Source organism: Chiloscyllium plagiosum, unplaced genomic scaffold (assembly GCF_037043375.1).
Source record: "Chiloscyllium plagiosum isolate Xiang-an unplaced genomic scaffold, Cpla_swu_hap1 HiC_scaffold_5, whole genome shotgun sequence".
NCBI lineage: Eukaryota > Metazoa > Chordata > Chondrichthyes > Orectolobiformes > Hemiscylliidae > Chiloscyllium > Chiloscyllium plagiosum.
The window spans coordinates 74,426,835-74,445,750 of NW_028270143.1; the positions used below are offsets into that span (position 1 = coordinate 74,426,835).

Consider the following 18,916-nt stretch of genomic DNA (forward strand, 5'->3'; position numbering starts at 1 on the left):
TATAACACTGGTATCTACCTGACATTTTGGGAATTTACACAGGTGTATTCAATGCACAAAAAGCAAGATGAATCCAACATGACCAATTACTGCCCTGTTAGCATAATGCCAGTCATCAAAGTGATGAAAGGGGCATCAACCCTGCTATCAAATGGAACCTGCAAAGGAATAACCTGCTCAATGATGCAACATTTTTGTTCCACCACGACTTCTAAGCTTCTGACCTTATTATACCCTTCGTCCAAACATGACCCAGAGTGGGAAGTCCAGAGGGGAGTGACTGTCCCTCACACGAAGGCAGTATTCAACAAAACATGGTATCAAGGACCCTTAAAAAAAATCAGGTCAATGAAAATCAGGAGAAAACTCTGTGCACAAAGGCACAGATCAAGACTATCATAGAATTTTCTCTACTTGCTTGGATGCATGCAGCTCTAACAACTTTCAAGAAGCTCGACACCATCCAGAACAAAGCAGGTTCCTTGACTGGTACATAATCCACCACCGTCAACGGTCACTTCCTTCACAGTCAATGTACACTGGCTGCAGTGTAAGCCATTTACAAGATGTTAAGCAGTTATTCACCATCAACCATCAACAGCACATTCCAAACGAGTGACTTCTACCATCAAGAAGGACAAGAGCAGCCAATGCATTGAAATTCATCAGTTGCAAATTCCCCAAGTCAGACACCAAAAAAAACTTGCTCTTTAATCTAAATTCCAATTACAGTATACCTCACATTCGTCAACATCAGCCATCAACAGTTACTTTTATCTGATGAAATTAGATAATTATAATAATCAGTATCAACATTGACATACCTTCTACAGTTCCAAGGTTCTGTAATCTGAAAGACTGCAGTGCTTCAATAGATTCTTGTGTGTCTTGATCCCATGAAGGTGTTCCCAAAGAAGGCTGTCCCCTAATGGATCTCTCCACAAAAGCTGAAACATGCCTACTTATGGTTTCTTCTGCAGCTGCCGTAGTCTTAACCACTTCTGACAACACTTTCAACAGTCTCTCATTGGTCTTTTTTAAACTATTTCTGTACAAGTAAATGAAACATTAACAAGGGAATGTTTTAATGTACAAGTTTAAACATTGTATAAAGAATAATCAAATATTAATAACACTACCTTTTTTCAAATAGAAATTAAATACAACTTCTTAATTTAACAATTAAAAGTATTGCAATTTCTTATGTCACTTAACCAGAACCAAAAGTACTCAACAGTAAGGTAGGACAAAAACATTCATCACTGTTAAAATGAGGCAAAAAGTTGACCCGTTTCATTTTACACTCATCAGACCTAGGAAGCAAAAACAGGAGCAATATTGCAACATGATCACAGTCAAAGAGGATATCATTTCTGACTTGCATTAAGATGTTTTCATTGCTGTGGCAGAAGTAGAAAACTAATTGGAGAGCTTCAAGAAAGCTGAATATATATCTGGAAGGAGAGATCATGTTCAAAGCTTGGGAGAAAAAAGGGAAGTTGGAGATATAGGGTTTGTTTTCAAGGATGGGAATGGGTAAACAATTCTTTTTCTTGAAGTGGAGAGAGTGATAATAGCAGATTTAAAAGCAAAAGTATCTGAAGAGGGAGATCTGTTTATGGCATCAACAAACATGAGGATGAGGACAAAAGAAATGTTGGATGATCAACAATTTATTAGGACTAAGATCAAGAAGTGGGTCTCATCAAAGGAGGATCTCATAGATACATGTGGTACACATGGCTTTAGCAATTCAAACTAGCAATATTGCTGAATTTCATTGTGTTTATATATTATACCAAAAATGAACTTGAACTACTCTTCAAATTATTCAATAATTAATGCATAATTACTCTAATTTATTATTCTGTTTCACTCTGTGTCAAGTTGTAGCTTTGTAGCAAATAAGTACATTCAAAAAACCTGTCATTTTACTTTAATATTTGTGTTGTCCAAATTCATTATCTCATTTCATACAAACTTTGGACTTAAAGCAACTTTACATAATATTCAATCTATCAGCTTCAAACTATGCTGACACATGCATTTATGAAGTCAGTTTTTAAAATCCTAGTTTTACTCTCAACTTTAAAAGGAGAAAGTGAGGTCTGCAGATGCTGGAGATCAGAGCTGAAAATGTGTTGCTGGAAAAGTGCAGCAGGTCAGGCAGCATCCAGGGAACAGGAGAATCGACGTTTCGGGCATAAGCCCTTCTTCAGGAATGAGGAAAGTTTGTCCAGCAGGCTGAGATAAAAGGTAGGGAGGAGGGACTTGGGGGAGGGGCATCAGAAATGCGATAGGTGGAAAGAGGTCAAGGTGAGGGTGATAGGTCAGACTGGGGTGGGGGCGGAGAGGTCAGGAAGAAGATTGCAGGTTAGGAAGGCGGTGCTGAGTTCGATGGATTTGACTGAGACAAGGTGGGGGGAGGGGAAATGAGGAAACTGGTGAAATCCGAGTTCATCCCTTGTGGTTGGAGGGTTCCTAGGCGGAAGATGAGGCGCTCTTCCTCCAACCGTCGTGTTGTTGTGGTCTGGCGATGGAGGAGTCCAAACACCTGCATATCCTTGGTGGAGTGAGAGGGGGAGTTGAAGTGTTGAGCCACAGGGTGGTTGGGTTGGTTGGTCCGGGTGTCCCAGAGGTGTTCTCTGAAACGCTCCGCAAGTAGGCGGCCTGTCTCCCCAATATAGAGGAGGCCACATCAGGTGCAGAGGATGCAATAGATGATGTGTGTGGAGGTGCAGGTGAATCTGTGGTGGATCAGTCCTCACCCTGAACAACTTCTCTTTCTAATCCTCCCACTTCCTCCAAACGAAAGGAGTAGCCATGGACACCCGCATGGGCCCCAGCTATGCCTGCCTCTTCATGGGATATGTGGAACAGTCCATCTTCCGCAACTACACTGGCCCCACCCCCCACCTTTTCCTCCGCTACATCGATGACTGTATCGGCGCCGCCTCGTGCTCCCACGAGGAGGTTGAACAGTTCAACCACTTCACCAACATTTTCCACCCCGACCTCAAATTAACCTGGACAGTCTCAGATTCCTCCCTCCCCTTCCTCGACCTTTCTATTTCTATCTCAGGCGACTGAATCAACACGGACATCTACTACAAACCGACCGACTCCCACAGCTACCTGGACTACACCTCCTCCCACCCTGCCCCCTGTAAAAACGCCATCCCATTCTCCCAATTCCTTCGTCTCCGCCGCATCTGCTCCCAGGAGGACCAGTTCCAAAAACGTACAACCCAGATGGCCTCCTTCTTCAAGGACCGCAATTTCCCCCCCGACGTGGTCGACGATGCCCTCCACCGCATCTCTTCCACTTCCCGCTCCTCCGCCCTTGAGCCCCGCCCCTCCAACCGCCACCAGGACAGAACCACACTGGTCCTCACCTACCACCCCACCAATCTCAATGTACAGCGCATTATCCGCCGTCATTTCCGCCACCTCCAAACGAACCCCACCACCAGTGATATATTTCCCTCTCCTCCCCTATCAGCATTCCGTAAAGACCACTCCCTCCGTGACTCCCTCGTCAGATCCACACCCCCCACCAACCCAACCTCCACACTCGGCACCTTCACCTGCAACCGCAGGAGGTGCAAGACTTGCGCCCACACCTCCCCCCTCACATCCCTCCAAGGCCCCAAAGGAAACTTCCATATCCTCCACAGATTCACCTGCACCTCCACACACATCATCTATTGCATCCTCTGCACCCGATGTGGTCTCCTCTATATTGGGGAAACAGGCCGCCTACTTGCGGAGCGTTTCAGAGAACACCTCTGGGACACCCGGACCAACCAACCCAACCACCCTGTGGCTCAACACTTCAACTCCCCCTCCCACTCCACCAAGGATATGCAGGTCTTTGGACTCCTCCATCGCCAGACCACAACAACACGACGGTTGGAGGAAGAGCGCCTCATCTTCCGCCTAGAAACCCTCCAACCACAAGGGATGAACTCGGATTTCACCAGTTTCCTCATTTCCCCTCCCCCCACCTTGTCTCAGTCAAATCCATCGAACTCAGCACCGCCTTCCTAACCTGCAATCTTCTTCCTGACCTCTCCGCCCCCACCCCAGTCTGACCTATCACCCTCACCTTGACCTCTTTCCACCTATCGCATTTCTGATGCCCCTCCCCCAAGTCCCTCCTCCCTACCTTTTATCTCAGCCTGCTGGACAAACTTTCCTCATTCCTGAAGAAGGGCTTATGCCCGAAACGTCGATTCTCCTGTTCCCTGGATGCTGCCTGACCTGCTGCACTTTTCCAGCAACACATTTTCAGCTCTAAACTTTAAAATTTAACTTGGGGAAATAAAATACAAATAGGGTTCAATTAATTCATGTTTTCAATGTTGAGTATTCAAACTTGTGAAGCAAATTGTTACACCATGCTAACCTTTGTTTTGTGATGGCATTTTCATCATCGTCTTCGGATTTTTCTTCACTTGTTGATATGCTCTTTGGATCGTGAGGATGTTCTTTGGATTTATGCTGGTCTTCTGTTTTGCTCTGTCCCAAGTTGTGGATTGGTAGCAAATTAACAAATGACAAAAATCCTGTCATTTTACTTTAACACTTTTCTTCCCTAAGTTCATTTCCTGATTTCATACAAACTCCAGACCCAAAGCAAATTCACATAACGTTCAATTTATCAGCTCCAAATTATGCTGAAACATGCAACGAAACAACACTGTTTTTAGCTACTTCTTTTCAATGTTTTGCAAATTTGAGACCAATGCATTACATTTGGCTTGGCAAAACAAACAGCACAGAATTAAGTCCCTCTTGTATGCTGCTATGACAACACAAGACTTCAGCTATTAATGGTGTAAACGATGCCACGCCTTTACCTGTTGAAACCAATAAATACAACAGCCCCACGAATTTTACATTCATTTGTTGACAGCATATAAGTGCTGAATTTAAATAATTGAGAAATTATTTAAAAATAAACATCAGACCTGCATTATTAGACAAGCACAATTTACCATCTCTGTCTGTGTACTGTTGTGGATTCCCTGTGAGTGCCTTTCCTTTCCAGTTGCATTAAGACTTTTAAGCTTTTCCAATTCTGCAAACATTCTTTCATTTTCTAATGTCAGTTTCTCATTATAAATAGAACCATTCTGTAAATAAATAAAATGTGAAAAAATTCTAGTGAACATTAAATTGGTCCAATATTTTATCAATTAACATTCAAGCGTCAAATTATATTGACTGCATACTAATTTTATTTAAAACCAGATACAGGGTTTAAAAGTGAAAGAAATGGAAACATTTATTTTAGCATTTTTGATTGTTAATCAAAGGTATTGTTGAGAACTGACACTTTTTTTTAAGTCATACAGGGCTGAGACAGAGTAGATGGACAGAAACTGCTCTAAAGGATCAAGGACCTAGGCACATCAACTGGCTGGCAAAAGAATTAATGGCGACATGAAGAAAAATTTTTATGCAGCAAATAGTTAGAATCTAGAATATATCAACTGCGGTGCAAGTAGTCACAATTAGCGTTTTCACAATGAGATTGATAAGCAACCACGAGAATGAATTCCACAGTACTGCAATTTTATTATCCACTCTAGTAGGAAAAACAGAACGGCAGAATTGTATTCAAATGGTGATAAACTGGGAAATGTTGATGTACAAAGGGAACTGGATGGCCTTGTTCATCAGTCACTGAAAACATGCATACAGATGCAGCAAGCAGTTAGAAAGGCAAATATATTAGCGTTCATTACAAGGGAATTTGAGTGAAAGAGCAAGGGTGTCTTGCTGAATCTGTACTTGACCTTGGTGAGATCATACCTGGAGTATTGTCAGTAGTTTTGGTGCCTTTATCTAAGCCCATTTAAGCCAGAAAATGTATATTTTAATAGTGATAGTCTGTTCAGTGAATTGAGGTCAAGAATTAAAACTGCACAAGACAGAGTTATCAACAAATTCAACAGGTTGATTCCTGGGGTGCCAGGTTTGTTCTGAGAGATTGTGTCAACTAGGCCTGCGTTCACTGGAGTTTAGTAGAATGATAGAGGGTTTTGTTGAAATGTATTATTCTGACAGGACTGTACAGACTGGATCTGGGGATGGTGTTCCACTTGCTGTGTGTTGACTGTGTGCTCTAGAATCAAGGGCCACAGTCACAGGATACAGGGTGTATCATTTAGGACAGAAATGAGGATTTCTTCACTCAGATTGTGGTGACCCTGTGAAATTCTCCACCATATGAGTTATGGAGAGCATGTATGGGACCTTTAAAGTGAAATTATGTTTAATTAATTTGCTTGAGTTTTTATTGAGATAATGTAACAGAGGATTGATGAGGATAATGTTGTTGTCATGCTGTTCATCGACTTCTAAAGGTACTTAATAAAGTGACTCATAGCGGAACTGGTTAAAATCAATCATACATCTTAAATTCAGCAAAACAAATCTCAGACAACAACAAGACTGAGTGATGAGCAAATATTATTGGTAAATAGTTGCTTTATGGAGTGGAGAAAGGTTTATAATAAATTTCCCAGGGATAGTTTCAGCAATCCTTGAAATCCCTAATCAATGATTTGAGTCAATTGAAACTTCCAAAAGAATTGAATTGTCTGAGAAGGAAATGTTTCCAGAGGAACAGAGAAATGGCAGGGCAGTGGCATTATGTCAGCATTCAAAATATGCCACTGGAAGGTTGGGGGTGAATTTGCACCTGAAATCCCAAAATACCTAAGACCATTCAGCCACAGGAAAGACCAATTAAGAAAAATTGATCCAATATGAAATCTTCCATACTGCTTCTCCCTCAAATTGATGCTGAGAGTGATAGGGAGGGGATGAGGGAGGAAGGCTGCAAGGGAGAGGAGGAGAGAGTGAAATCCAGAGAGAGAGAGAGAGAGAGAGAGCGGGAGGACAAGAAATAATGAAGGGATAGCGTGAAAGGCAGGGAGGGAGACTGCAAGGGAAGGGGAGAGAAAGAAAGGGAGGCAAGGAGAGACTAGACAGGAGGATGTAAGCAGCAGAGAAAATCAAGGAGAGGCTCCAAGAGTGTATGAGGCAGATTCTGAAAGATGTGAGGAGGAAGACAGAGGCAGACTGGGGAAAAAGTGGTTGGCAAGCTCTAAGTGAGATGGTCTGAGGAGGAAAGCTTCAAAAGAGAACAGTTTTGAACCTGTCAATAAAGAAAGACTTCATTAACTTGGCAAAAAGCAACTTGAAAGTACTGCAAGTGAATTCCAGCTTTGTCAATCCTTGATGGTGGGGTACAAGTTGTGGCTTCATCAATCTCCAAAAGATGTCTTTAGGCTGATGACTTTCTGTGTGTAATAGTCTTTGCCAGTTCTTTTGAGCAAGAAGATTTTAATTTATGCCTGTTGCTTTGTGCTAAAAACTGTGCTGTATAAGGAAACAATGCTTTTCCTTTGTACAATATTGTAACTTTACATTTAATAGAAGGTTGATAATCATTGAGGATATCAATGAATCCTTTTAATTCTGCCTTTGTACAGATCCGAAGACCATATATACTGCATATCAACAGACATACAGAAGGTATTGTTATTATGTAAATACATCACCTAGTAAATATGGAGCTAGAAGGGAAACAAAGTACCTAGAAACCTAATTGTTTCCTTAAAGAAAAACACAGAGTAAGCAAAAAATAAATCATTGGTGCCCTGCATTAGGTGAATGGCTCCTTTAGAGGGCCAGCACAAACACAATGAGCTGTAAGCCTCTTCGAGCTGTAATAATTCAATGGCTCAATGAGGGTCAATTAAATATTAGTGCAACATTTGAGTGAACAAATTGTTGCAGCAGAAACTGTTCCTCGCAAAGAAGAAATTAGAGGCTGCTTAATGGTAAAAACATGCAGAAAATAAGAGACAATCTGTTAACAAAAGTAACAGTAATTGTGGAATGTCAAAGTTTGGGCGAATTTGGTCATAGGCCTATTGGTTAGATAAGAGAAAGTCTCAGCTAAGGATAAGGTTCTAATACTAAATTATAGTCATGAGATAATATACATGCAACCTCGAGTTAAGTTTTTACAGGATCAGTGCTGGAAAGATACAAGCTAAATATAATCTGTGTGACTGCAGTAGAAATTTCTAACAGCCACACAACTAGAGATGGATGTAATGTATCACAAAGGAATAATACAATGCTGGATTCAATGCTATTCAATCATGATGTGAAAAGTCATGATGAAGAGAAAGCATGGGAAACAGTTCCAAGATGGAAGTCATTCTGCACAATGTAATTTAGAGAAAAAAAAAATCAGATCTTACAGAGCACCCTGAAGAATTATGACATTTAGACCTTGATGTTTGTGCTAAGCTTATTTAGTATAATATGCAAGGGTAAAGATAAAGGCCAGAAAATGGGAAATAGAGAAATTGAACAGAGGTCTAAAAAGAGATCAGGATCGTGGCTGCAAATAATACAAAAATATGCAGCAAAAAAAATCTGATTGATCTCTCTTCACTCACCATGACCCTCACTAAAGAAGTAAATGTATCATACACAAGTTCTCCCAAATTTCTGTTTTTATTGGTTCTTTAGGTATTTTTTTAAAATATAATTTCCACAAAACTTTTCAATCTAAAATTGCAACCCAATTTCTTTCTTATTCATATATAAACATCTCCATCTCATCCTTTCAGTACTTTTGTTGATTTTCAGATGTCCTACATTCAGATTTCTAGGACCCTTTTTAACTCGGTTTAATATATATTGATATTGTGTTAGTGCCTACATTCCATCTTTATAAACTGGGTACATATTATTCTCAATCTGCATCCTGTTAATTTATTCTCACCTCTGCAAGTTGCTTCTTCAGTTTTTCCACCTCAGCCAACAATTGCTCTTGTTCATCATGCAGTCGTTCTAGCTGTAGTGCATGAAATTGTCGTAAAGCTTCTACTGATTGCTGATGTTCCTGATCTTGTCGAACAAGCTCCTGCCTTAAGTCCTCTAAACTCTCCTGTGAGCAAGTTGGAAAAAGGTGAGGCTGCAATTTATTTTCTGTTTGTAAAGTATATCATTCATCCAAAATGTCATATTGCAACATTACCATTCTACTGCAGATGTTTTAGTGCTTCTGAATAAATACTGCTTAAATATATTCTCAGACTGTGCGTTTAAATTCTTATTTAATTTTTCTTTAAAATTTATCAGAAAGTACATGAGAATCAGACAGCTCTTTAAACACTGTCTCAAGAAATCTTAACTAGTCCAGGTGTTCCTATACTCAAAAGTGAGAAAGTACTCCAATTGATTACGGGAAAATGCTTAGCGCTAAGGACAGAACTCCCAATTTCCTGTAACAATCAAGCATGTCCGAGTGCACTGCATTTTGTGTTCAACTTACCAAAGAATTAAGAGATCATAGAGTCATACAGCACTGATACAGACTTTTCAGTCCAACTTGTTCATGCCAACCAGGTTTCCTAAAGTGAACTATTCATTTGCTTGCATTTAGGCCATATCCCTCAAAACCTTTCTTATCCACATACTTGTCCAAATGTCTCTTAAATGTTGTATTTGTACTCATTTCTATCATTTCCTCTGGCAGTTTATTCCATATACGCACCACCCTTTGTGGGAAAAAGTTGACACTCTTTCCCCTCTCACCTTAAACCTATGGTCTCTAGTTTTGGACTCCCCTAACCTGGGGAAAAGACCTTGGCTATTCAGCTTATCTATGGTTCTCATGATTTTCTAAACCTTAATAGGTTCACCATTCAGGCCCATACTGTCCAGGAAGGAAAAAAAGACCAAGCCTGTCCCTCTAACTCAAACCCTGCAGTCGAGGTAACATCCTTGTAGATCTTTTCTGCACCCTTTCCAGTTTAATGACATCCTTCCTATAGTAGGGCAATCAGAAATGTACATAGTACTCCAAACATGTCCTCACCAATGTCTTGTACAGCTGCAATATGATGTCCCACCTCCTATTATTCAATTCATGAAGGCAAATGTGCCAAATGCCTTCTTTACCACCCTCTTTATCTGTGACCCAACTTTCAAGGAATTATGTATCTGAACCCCTAGGTCTCTCTCTTTGACAACACTTCCCAGGGTCAAGATTAGAGTGGTGCTGGAAAAGCACAGTGGATCAGGCAGCATCCGAGGAGCAGGAAAATCGACCTTTTGGGCAGGAGCCCTGGCTTATTTGGAGAATTACCCCACGAAGGCAATTGCAAAGTCTTGTTGTTGGTGTCCAGTCCAGATGCCCCAGAGAGTGGGGTGGGTGTATATGAAGTTGGGGGTGTGTGTGGGTGACGATGTTGGACTGGGCTGGGGGAAGGGGGTGTTGGAGAGGGTCAGGGGCAGGAAGGGTGGTGGGGGGGTGGGGGGGAGATGTTAGACAGGGGTGGGGGCAGGTGTTGAACAGGGTTGGGGGGGCGGTGTTGGGGGCAGGGGGTGGTGTTGCATGGGGTCAGGGGCGGAGGTTGTTGGGGGCGAGTAGATGGTGTTGGACGGGGTCAGGGGTGGGGGCGGTGTTGGGGGCAGGGCCTCGCGCATTGTGGCCTGCTGCAGTCTTCTGAATGGGGAGCAGACTTTAAAAACTCCTGAGCCCCAGAGGAAAGGCATTTAATCGATTAACTGAATAATCGATTATCCGAATGAAATAGTGCCTGCCCATCAGGTTCAGATAATTGAGGTTCCCCCTGTATAGGGTGGGTGGGGAATTTCAATGTTCACAAACAAGAGGGGCGCACGAGCAGCACTACTGATTGAGCTGGTCAGTTCCAAAAGGATATAGCTACTAGACTGGGTTTGCAGCAGGTGATGAAGGAACCACGAGGGGGAAAAAGTGCTGGTTGCAGATCCATCTAACCAGTAAGAGTGACCACTGCACAGTCCTTATGGAGATGAAGTCCCACCTTCCCACTGAGAATAAGCTCCATGATGTTGTGTGGCACTATCACCATCGTAAACGGGAGAGATTTCGAATAGATCTAGCAACTGAAGATTGGATACCCATGAAATTGGATCAACAGCAGCAGAAATGTACTTCAACACAATCTGTAACCTCATGGCCTGGCAAATCCCCAACTCAACTATTACTATCAAGCCAGGGGATGAACTTTGCTTCAATGAAGAGTGCAACAGGGCACACCAGGAGCAGCATCAGGCATACCTGAAAACGAGGTGTCAACCTGATGAAGCTACCAAACAGAATTACCAAATAGCGTAAGCAGCAAGTAATATTCAGAGCTAGCGACCCCACAACCAGGAGATCAAATCTAAGCTCTGCAATCCTGGCATATCCAATAGCAAATGGTGATGATCAATTAAACAACTTATTGGAGGAGACGACTCCACAAGTATCTCTCAATGACGAAAGAGCCCAGCACATCAGTTCAAAAGGTAAGGTTTAAGCATTTGTAGCAATCTTCTACCAAAACTGCCCTGTGGATAATCCATCTTGGCCTCTGCCAGTGGTCCCCAATATTACAGATACCAATCAGATCTTCAGATACAGATGTTTAACCAATTTGATTCACTCCATATGATATCAAGAAATAGTTGGAGGCACTGGATACTGCCCTGACATGGGCCCTGGCAACATTCCAGCAATAGTACTGAAGGCTTGTGCTCCAGAACTTGCCCAGGTATGTGTCATACATAAAAAGCAGGACAATCCAACCCGGCCAATAACCACCCCATCAGTTTGTTCTTGATCATCAGTAAAGGGATGGAAAGTGTCATCGACAATGCTAGCAAGCAGCACCTGCTCAGCAATAACTCGCTCAGTGACACCCAGTTTGGGTTCCACCAGGGCCACTCATTACAACCTTGATTCAAACATGGATAAAATTAATTGAATTGCAGAGGTGAGATGACAGTGATAGCCCTTGACACCAAGACTGCATTCGATCAAGTATGGCATCAAGGAACCCTGGAATCAAATCTATCAGGAGACAAATACTCCACTGATTGGAGTCATACCTGGTAAATAAAATGATAGTCGTTGTTTTTGAAGGTCAGTCATATCAGCTCCAGGACCTCTCTGCAGGAGTTCGTCAGGGTAGTGTCCTAGGTCCAACCAACTTCAGCTGCTTTATCAATGACCTTCTCTCTATATAAGGTCAGAAGTGGGGATGTTCGCCAATGATTGCACAGTTGTCAACACCATGCAACTCCTCAGATAATGAAATAGCACATGTTCAAATACACTAAGATCTGGACAATATAAAGACTTTGGCTGACAAGTGCCAAGATAAATAGCCACACAAATGCCAGGTTATGACCATCACCAATAAAAAACAATCCAACTTTCGACTTTTGAAATTCAATGGTGTTACCATCACTGAATACCCCACTATCAACATCCTGGGGAGTTACCATTGACCAGAAATTCAACTGATCTTTCCATATAAATACAACAGCTGTAAGAGCAGGTGAGAGGCGAAGAATACTGCAGCGAGTAACTTACCACCTGACTCTGTAAAGATAGCCCACCATCTACAAGGTGCAAGTCAGGACGTGGATTACTCCCCATTTGCCTGGATGGGTGCAAGTCCAACAACACTCAAGAAGCTTGACACCATCCAAAACAAAGCAGCCAGCTTGATTGGCACCACACCCACAAACATCCACTCATCACACCACCGATGCTCAGTAGCAGCATTGTCTACAAGATGCACTGCAGAAGCTCATTAAAGATCCTCAGACAGCACCTTCCAACACTACCATCTTGAAGTACAAGGGAAACAAATATATGGGAACACCACCAGCTTTAACTTTCCCTCCAAGCCACTCCTCATCCTGATTTGGAAATATATTGCCGTTCCTGAACTGTTATTCAGTCATACCCTGGAATTCCCTTCCTACTGGCATTGTGGGTCAACCCACACAAGTGGAATGCAGTGGTTCAAGAAGGCAGCTCACCACCACCTCTCAAGGGCAACTAGAGATGGGCAATAAAAGCTATTCATCCAGCAATGCCACAATCCCACAAATGAATTTTAAAAATTAACTGATTCATGAAAACATGATGGCACCAAATACACCAACAAAACAGGTAGGACATGAATAAATATAAACCTATTCATATGTTCATACAGGCACAAAGTTACATTATCAGCATGCTGTACTCAAAAAATGTGGCCCAAAAATTGAATATTGTACAATGTCTGTTATGATATTTTGAATATAAGGTTAAGCTATTTGATAAGGCACTGAATCTGATCTGAGCTCTGCTATAACATACATGGAAGTGCTAGAGGAACTGCTACAAGATTTTCATTATTTATTCCAGAGAAGTGGAAACTCACCTGTGCGACTTCATGCATCGTTAATTCAGTATCTTCTACTTTACACTCACTGCTAAGTTCCTTCAAATTCAGACTTGAATGATCTTGAACATAAGAATGTTTGTACAATTGCTGGTTAGCTTTCAAAACCTCTTCGTGCAAAGCCACATCCGTAACTATACCAACATTTTCAAATTTATATTCTGTCTTGTAATTCTCCAATTGCCTTTGAAGAGCTTGAATTTCAGCTTCCTTTTGTTTCAAGGAATTCTGAAGTTTCTCTTTTTCTTCTGAAAACAGATTTTCTAATCTTTTTCTGTCTGCATCAAATTGAATCTGGAGATCTTGTTTCAGAGTACTCAACCTCTGCTCCACTTCCTTCTCTAATTCTTCACTTATTTTACATGGATTAGGATCTTCTTGAAGGTTCCTTGTCATCCTGGCCATCTCTGTCTGCTGAGCAAACTGTACAGACATGTGTACGATCACCTACAAAATAATTGAAAATACACTGGACTAAAATACCGATTTAAAAACCATCTCAGAGTCATACATCATAAAGCAAGTTTAAAAATCACACAACACCAGGTTATGGTCCAACAGATTTATTTGGAAACACTAGCTTTTGAAGTGCTGCTTCTTCATCAGGTGGTTACAGGTGGTACAATTACCTGATGAAGAAACAGTGTTTCGAAAGCTAGTGCTTCCAAATAAATCTATTGGACTGTAACCTGGTGTTGTGTGATTTTTAACTTTGTCCAGCCCAGTCCAAGGCCTGCTCCTCCAACTCATCATAAATCAAACAACTTTAATATTTCTATTGTTTCATAGCAAACATTTCTGACATTCTCAAAGTCAAAAGCAGCGCAGTTTCAGCTACTGCTAATTGTCATTTTAGACTCGTGACTATGCTGTAGTGAGAGAATTATAAGGCAAGGGAAAAATAGACTGCAGATTACTAGTACAGGGAACTTTAAAACCAACCTCTCCAATTCATGTCAAACCACTAATTTTACTAAATCTTTTGCATTGTGCCATATTCTTTAGTATTTACCTTAGCTATTTCTTCCTGCATGCGTTTTTCGTACTGTTCCTTTTGAAGATGTATAACTTGATGAGATTCACTCTTTTGTTCTTCATTCTCTTGCAATACATCTGTTAGAATAACTTCATTCAGGACCCTGAAAGTAGGATCTCCTCCAGCATATTGAATTGACTCCTCTCCAAATATTCCCACTCCTTGATTATACTGTGTTCTTATTTCAGTTTCCACGTGCTCCAATTTGTGATTGTGTTGTTCCTTCATATCAGAACTTTCCTCTTTATTCATGGCACACACATTTTTTCCCAAACATTGCAGCTGTTGTGAAAGATCAAGCTGTTTCATGTTCCTTTGAGTGACCCCAAACTTTTCCTCATCCTATGTGGAAAAAAAAGTTACTCCATTAGCTCATTTGTCTGGTGTTTTAGTGCTCATGATGCATTTTACAAAACTGATACTTAAATAAAGTTGTCAAGGGTCTAAGTATTGATTTAAACTATTTCATTTTCCAAGTTGATAGTCTGTTATATTAACACTGAGTCATTAGAAGCAGCACAATATTATCCTCACAAGTTAGACTACCTAACAGAAATGTAACGCCAAAGCCACAACAACCAATCTGAAACATATAATTTTACTAATCATTTGGTTAACCGTTTAGTAAATGCTTTCGTAACATAGGTTAACCAAAATATACACCATATAATAGCTTCATTTACACTTAAGAGCAATTATTAACTCGACACAGCAAAATTGCTAATGCACATTATCCACAGCCACAGGAATTCAGTTGCCAAAACTATTGCTGCTCTTAACAGAAAAAAAAGCATTGAATTATAGCCTTTGTTTATCTTCTTGCTAGCTTGGGCTAGCAAGTGGCAGCTGACATTTTTTGCCAACTGATGACCAGCTTTAACATAAAAGCCCAGCCTTCTGTTCCTGGAAAAGACGAGTTAATCTATTCAGATCAACTGGAAATTAATCATAAATGGGGTTCTACCAGCATTGCCCACATAGGGAAAGCATCAGAACATATGGTAGATTCTCATCACTGGGACACCCTTTGGTGCAGAACGGTTGCTGTATTTTCCCACAAAACTTCACCTCAAACGTAATTCAATCTGTGGAGCATTTTAAGACAATCAAGCGCAATAAAATCCTGCACATATTTGGAAGGTCAAGCACAAGACATTCTGTCTTGAACAAGCAATTATTATCTTGTAACAAAAACCATTCACCACGATAGCACCATTTCCAAACTAAAGTGCAAGATTTATGAAAATCCTACCTACATACCCACCTCAAGGTGGCCTGGAGAGTCATAGGAACAGGGGTAGGCCATTCAGCACCTCAAGGCTGTTCCGTCATTTAATTAGATCATAGCTGATCTGTGGACTAACTCCATATATAGGCAGTCCTTGCATTACAAATGGGTTATATTCTTGAGTCTGTTCGCTAGTCACTTTGGACACAAATCAGAACACAATGCAGGGAAATATAAAATAGCTGTTCACAAGTAGAAGGAAATGCTCACATGTTGGATTTTTAATATTAATTTACTTCCTTATGTGATCACGTTCAAAAGTATGAGCATTTGTAAGTCAGCCACTCAAATTGGGGAAACCCTTTACCTGCCTTTGGCCCATATCTCTTCAACCATTGTTTAACAAAAAATTTATTTGTCTCAGATTGAAAATTAACAACTAATTGAGCATTAACAGCCATTGATGGAAGAGTGTTCCAAACCTATACCACCCTTTGTTTTAGAAGTGCTCCCTAACATCTTTCCTGAATGATCTGATCCTTAAATTTTAGACTGTGTCCCATAGTTCTAGAATCTTCCAGCCAGTGGAAATAGTTTATCTTTTTTTTATAGATATTTTTATTAGAAATTTAACATTTTTACAAGTTTACAAAAATAAACAAAACTCTCAGATATAAACATTGATATACAATTAGCTCAAATATACAATAGCCAAAATTTGACAAAAAAAACAAAACAACAAAAAAAAAAACGAAAAGAAAAAAAAAACAAAACTCAACTATCTACTAATCTAACCTACAACTAACCAGGGTGTATATTTAACTCTCTTACATGCTCGGGATGTGTTAGCATCAGATATGATAAAACCCGTATTCGTGCGGGATTCCTCCCCCGAGGGGCCGCGGACCAGCCAGGTTTGTAATCTCAATTAAATAAAAGCCCTTGTTAGGATAGCTGAAATATCTGTATTTATGTAATTCAAAAAGGGCTGCCATATTTTATAAAATAATTCGGTCTTTCGGTGTACCATATTTGTAAGGAAGTCAAGGGGAATACATTCCATAATTAGTCTGTGCCAATTTGAAAGTCCAGGGGGGCCCTCCGCCACCCAGTTCATCAAAATATTTTTCCTTGCACAGAAAGAAAGAATAGAAAATAGTCTCTTCCCGTACGTGTCCAGGGAGGGAAAGTTCGAAAAGCCCAAGAGGAGAGATACAGGGTCCACTTTTATTTCCGTTCCTAAAATTTCTGTCAGGGTACTTGCTACTTTAGTCCAATATCTACGGATCTTATGACAGGTCTATAAGCAATGTACAAGAGTGCCCACCTCTATTTTGCATTTAGGACACATTGGAGATGCTCCTGCCTTAAATTTTGCCAATCGAACCGGTGCTATATGGGCCCTATGAAGTATCTTCAGCTGGATAGCCTGGGTTCTGTTACAAATAGTAATTCTTCTAGCATTTTCCCAGATATCATTCCACGTTTCTGTGGAGATTTTTAGTCCCAGATCCTGATCCCATGTTTTAAGCAGATTATCCATATCTCCCGATACTTCATCATGTAGTAAATGATAAATATTACTGACGGAAGATACCCCCACTGGTCGTAGGACACTACATTCTCTATCGGATTTATAAAAACTATCTAATAACGTAGTCTTCTTCTGTATATAATCTCGAATTTGGAAGTATCGAAAGAGGTCTCCATTGGGTAATCCGAATTTCTGACGCAGCTGTCCGAAAGACATCAGGACCCCATCTTTAAATAAATCCCCGAGACATGAGATACCCCTGGATCTCCAGAGTTTAAAAGTGGCATCTGTTAACCCCGGTTGGAATCCCCATGCTCCCACTATCGGTGCATAGGGGGATGTTTTATGTGAATTACCCTCATTTTGCCGCATTATATTCCAAGCCTTGATTGTATTCAGTATTATAGGGTTTTTACAGTGATCTGTAATGATTTTCCTCTTGTCTGAGAATAAAAGGTTAATAAGTGGGTATTTTACTTGAGAAGCCTCGATGTCCAACCAGATTGATTGTGGATCAGACAAGACCCAATCAGCTATGTAACTTAATAGGGAACTTAATTGATATTTCCTAAAATCTGGGAAGTCCAATCCACCCCTTGCCTGTGGAAGCTGTAGCTTCTTCAGCTTAATGAGGGGCCGCCTATGATTCCAGATAAAGGAACTCAGCCAGCCGTATAATTTACATAAAGCCGTCCTCGGCAGCATCACCGGAAGCATTCTCATAGGATATAGGAGACGGGGCAGGATATTCATTTTGATTAATGCTATTCTACCCAACCAGGAAATTGGCAGGTCTCCCCATCGCTGGAGGTCCTGCCTTATCCTTTCCAATAAGTACACAAAATTAGCCTTATACAACTGACCAAATACTGGAGTAATAAAAATGCCTAAATATAAGAAACCCTCCAGGGACCAGCGAAAGGGAAAAAGGGAACCGTCCGCTAAGCGGGGTATCACAGCAAGGCCACCCATTGGCATAGCCTCCGATTTTGAAAAATTAATTTTATAGCCTGAGAATGCACTAAATGTATTAATAACTTGGATTAAGCGAGGTATGGACATCAAAGGGTTACTGAGGAATAGAAGAACATCATCTGCATAAAGGGTAATTTTATGTTTACCTGTACCAATCCTTGGGGCCACTATATTAGGATCAGCTCGTATAGCTTCTGCTAGTGGTTCAATTATTAGCGTGAATAACAATGGCGAGAGGGGACATCCCTGACGGCAGCCCCTACCCACGCTGAAGCTATCCGAGCCTAATCCATTGGTAACCACAACTGCTTTGGGATCACTATACAATGTTGAGATCCATTTGGTAAACACCTGTCCAACACCAAACCTCTCCAATGTGTAAAACAAATATGACCATTCGACCCTATCAAATGCCTTTTCCGCGTCTAATGAAACCACTACTCCTGGTATCTTTCCCTGATGACAAGCTTGAATCATATTCAGAGCCCTTCTAACATTATTGGATGATCTACGGCCCTTAATAAACCCCGTCTGATCCTCCTTTATAATATGTGGCAGTATCCTTTCTAATCTCAGTGCTAACGTTTTAGAGAGGATTTTAAAATCTACATTTAGCAAGGATATTGGTCTGTATGATGTACAATCTTCTGGGTCCTTTCCTTTTTTAAGGATAAGAGAGATATTTGCCTCTTTCAGCGAAGGCGGGAGACAGCCCTGACTATATGCATAGTTATACATGTCCATAAGTGGACCAACCAGTATTTCTGTAAATTCTTTATAGAATTCAGCTTGAAAGCCATCTGGGCCCGGCGCCTTACCATTTTGAAGGTGCCTAA

General features: G+C 40.9%; 1 protein-coding gene across 5 annotated transcripts in view; it reads right to left on the reverse strand.

The window, feature by feature from the left end:
• Window positions 1–18,916, reverse strand: part of akap9 (A-kinase anchoring protein 9) — a 263,757-nt gene that overhangs the window by 123,505 nt on the left and 121,336 nt on the right. For all 5 annotated transcript variants that reach the window (XM_043690268.2, XM_043690267.2, XM_043690271.2 and 2 more), the window contains 6 exons: window positions 14,320–14,685; window positions 13,287–13,754; window positions 8,819–8,983; window positions 5,001–5,138; window positions 4,409–4,521; window positions 825–1,048 (listed from right to left, as the gene is read on the reverse strand). In XM_043690268.2, the coding sequence (XP_043546203.2) occupies window positions 825–1,048; window positions 4,409–4,521; window positions 5,001–5,138; window positions 8,819–8,983; window positions 13,287–13,754; window positions 14,320–14,685 (1,474 nt within the window). The remainder of the gene's footprint in view (window positions 1–824; window positions 1,049–4,408; window positions 4,522–5,000; window positions 5,139–8,818; window positions 8,984–13,286; window positions 13,755–14,319; window positions 14,686–18,916) is intronic.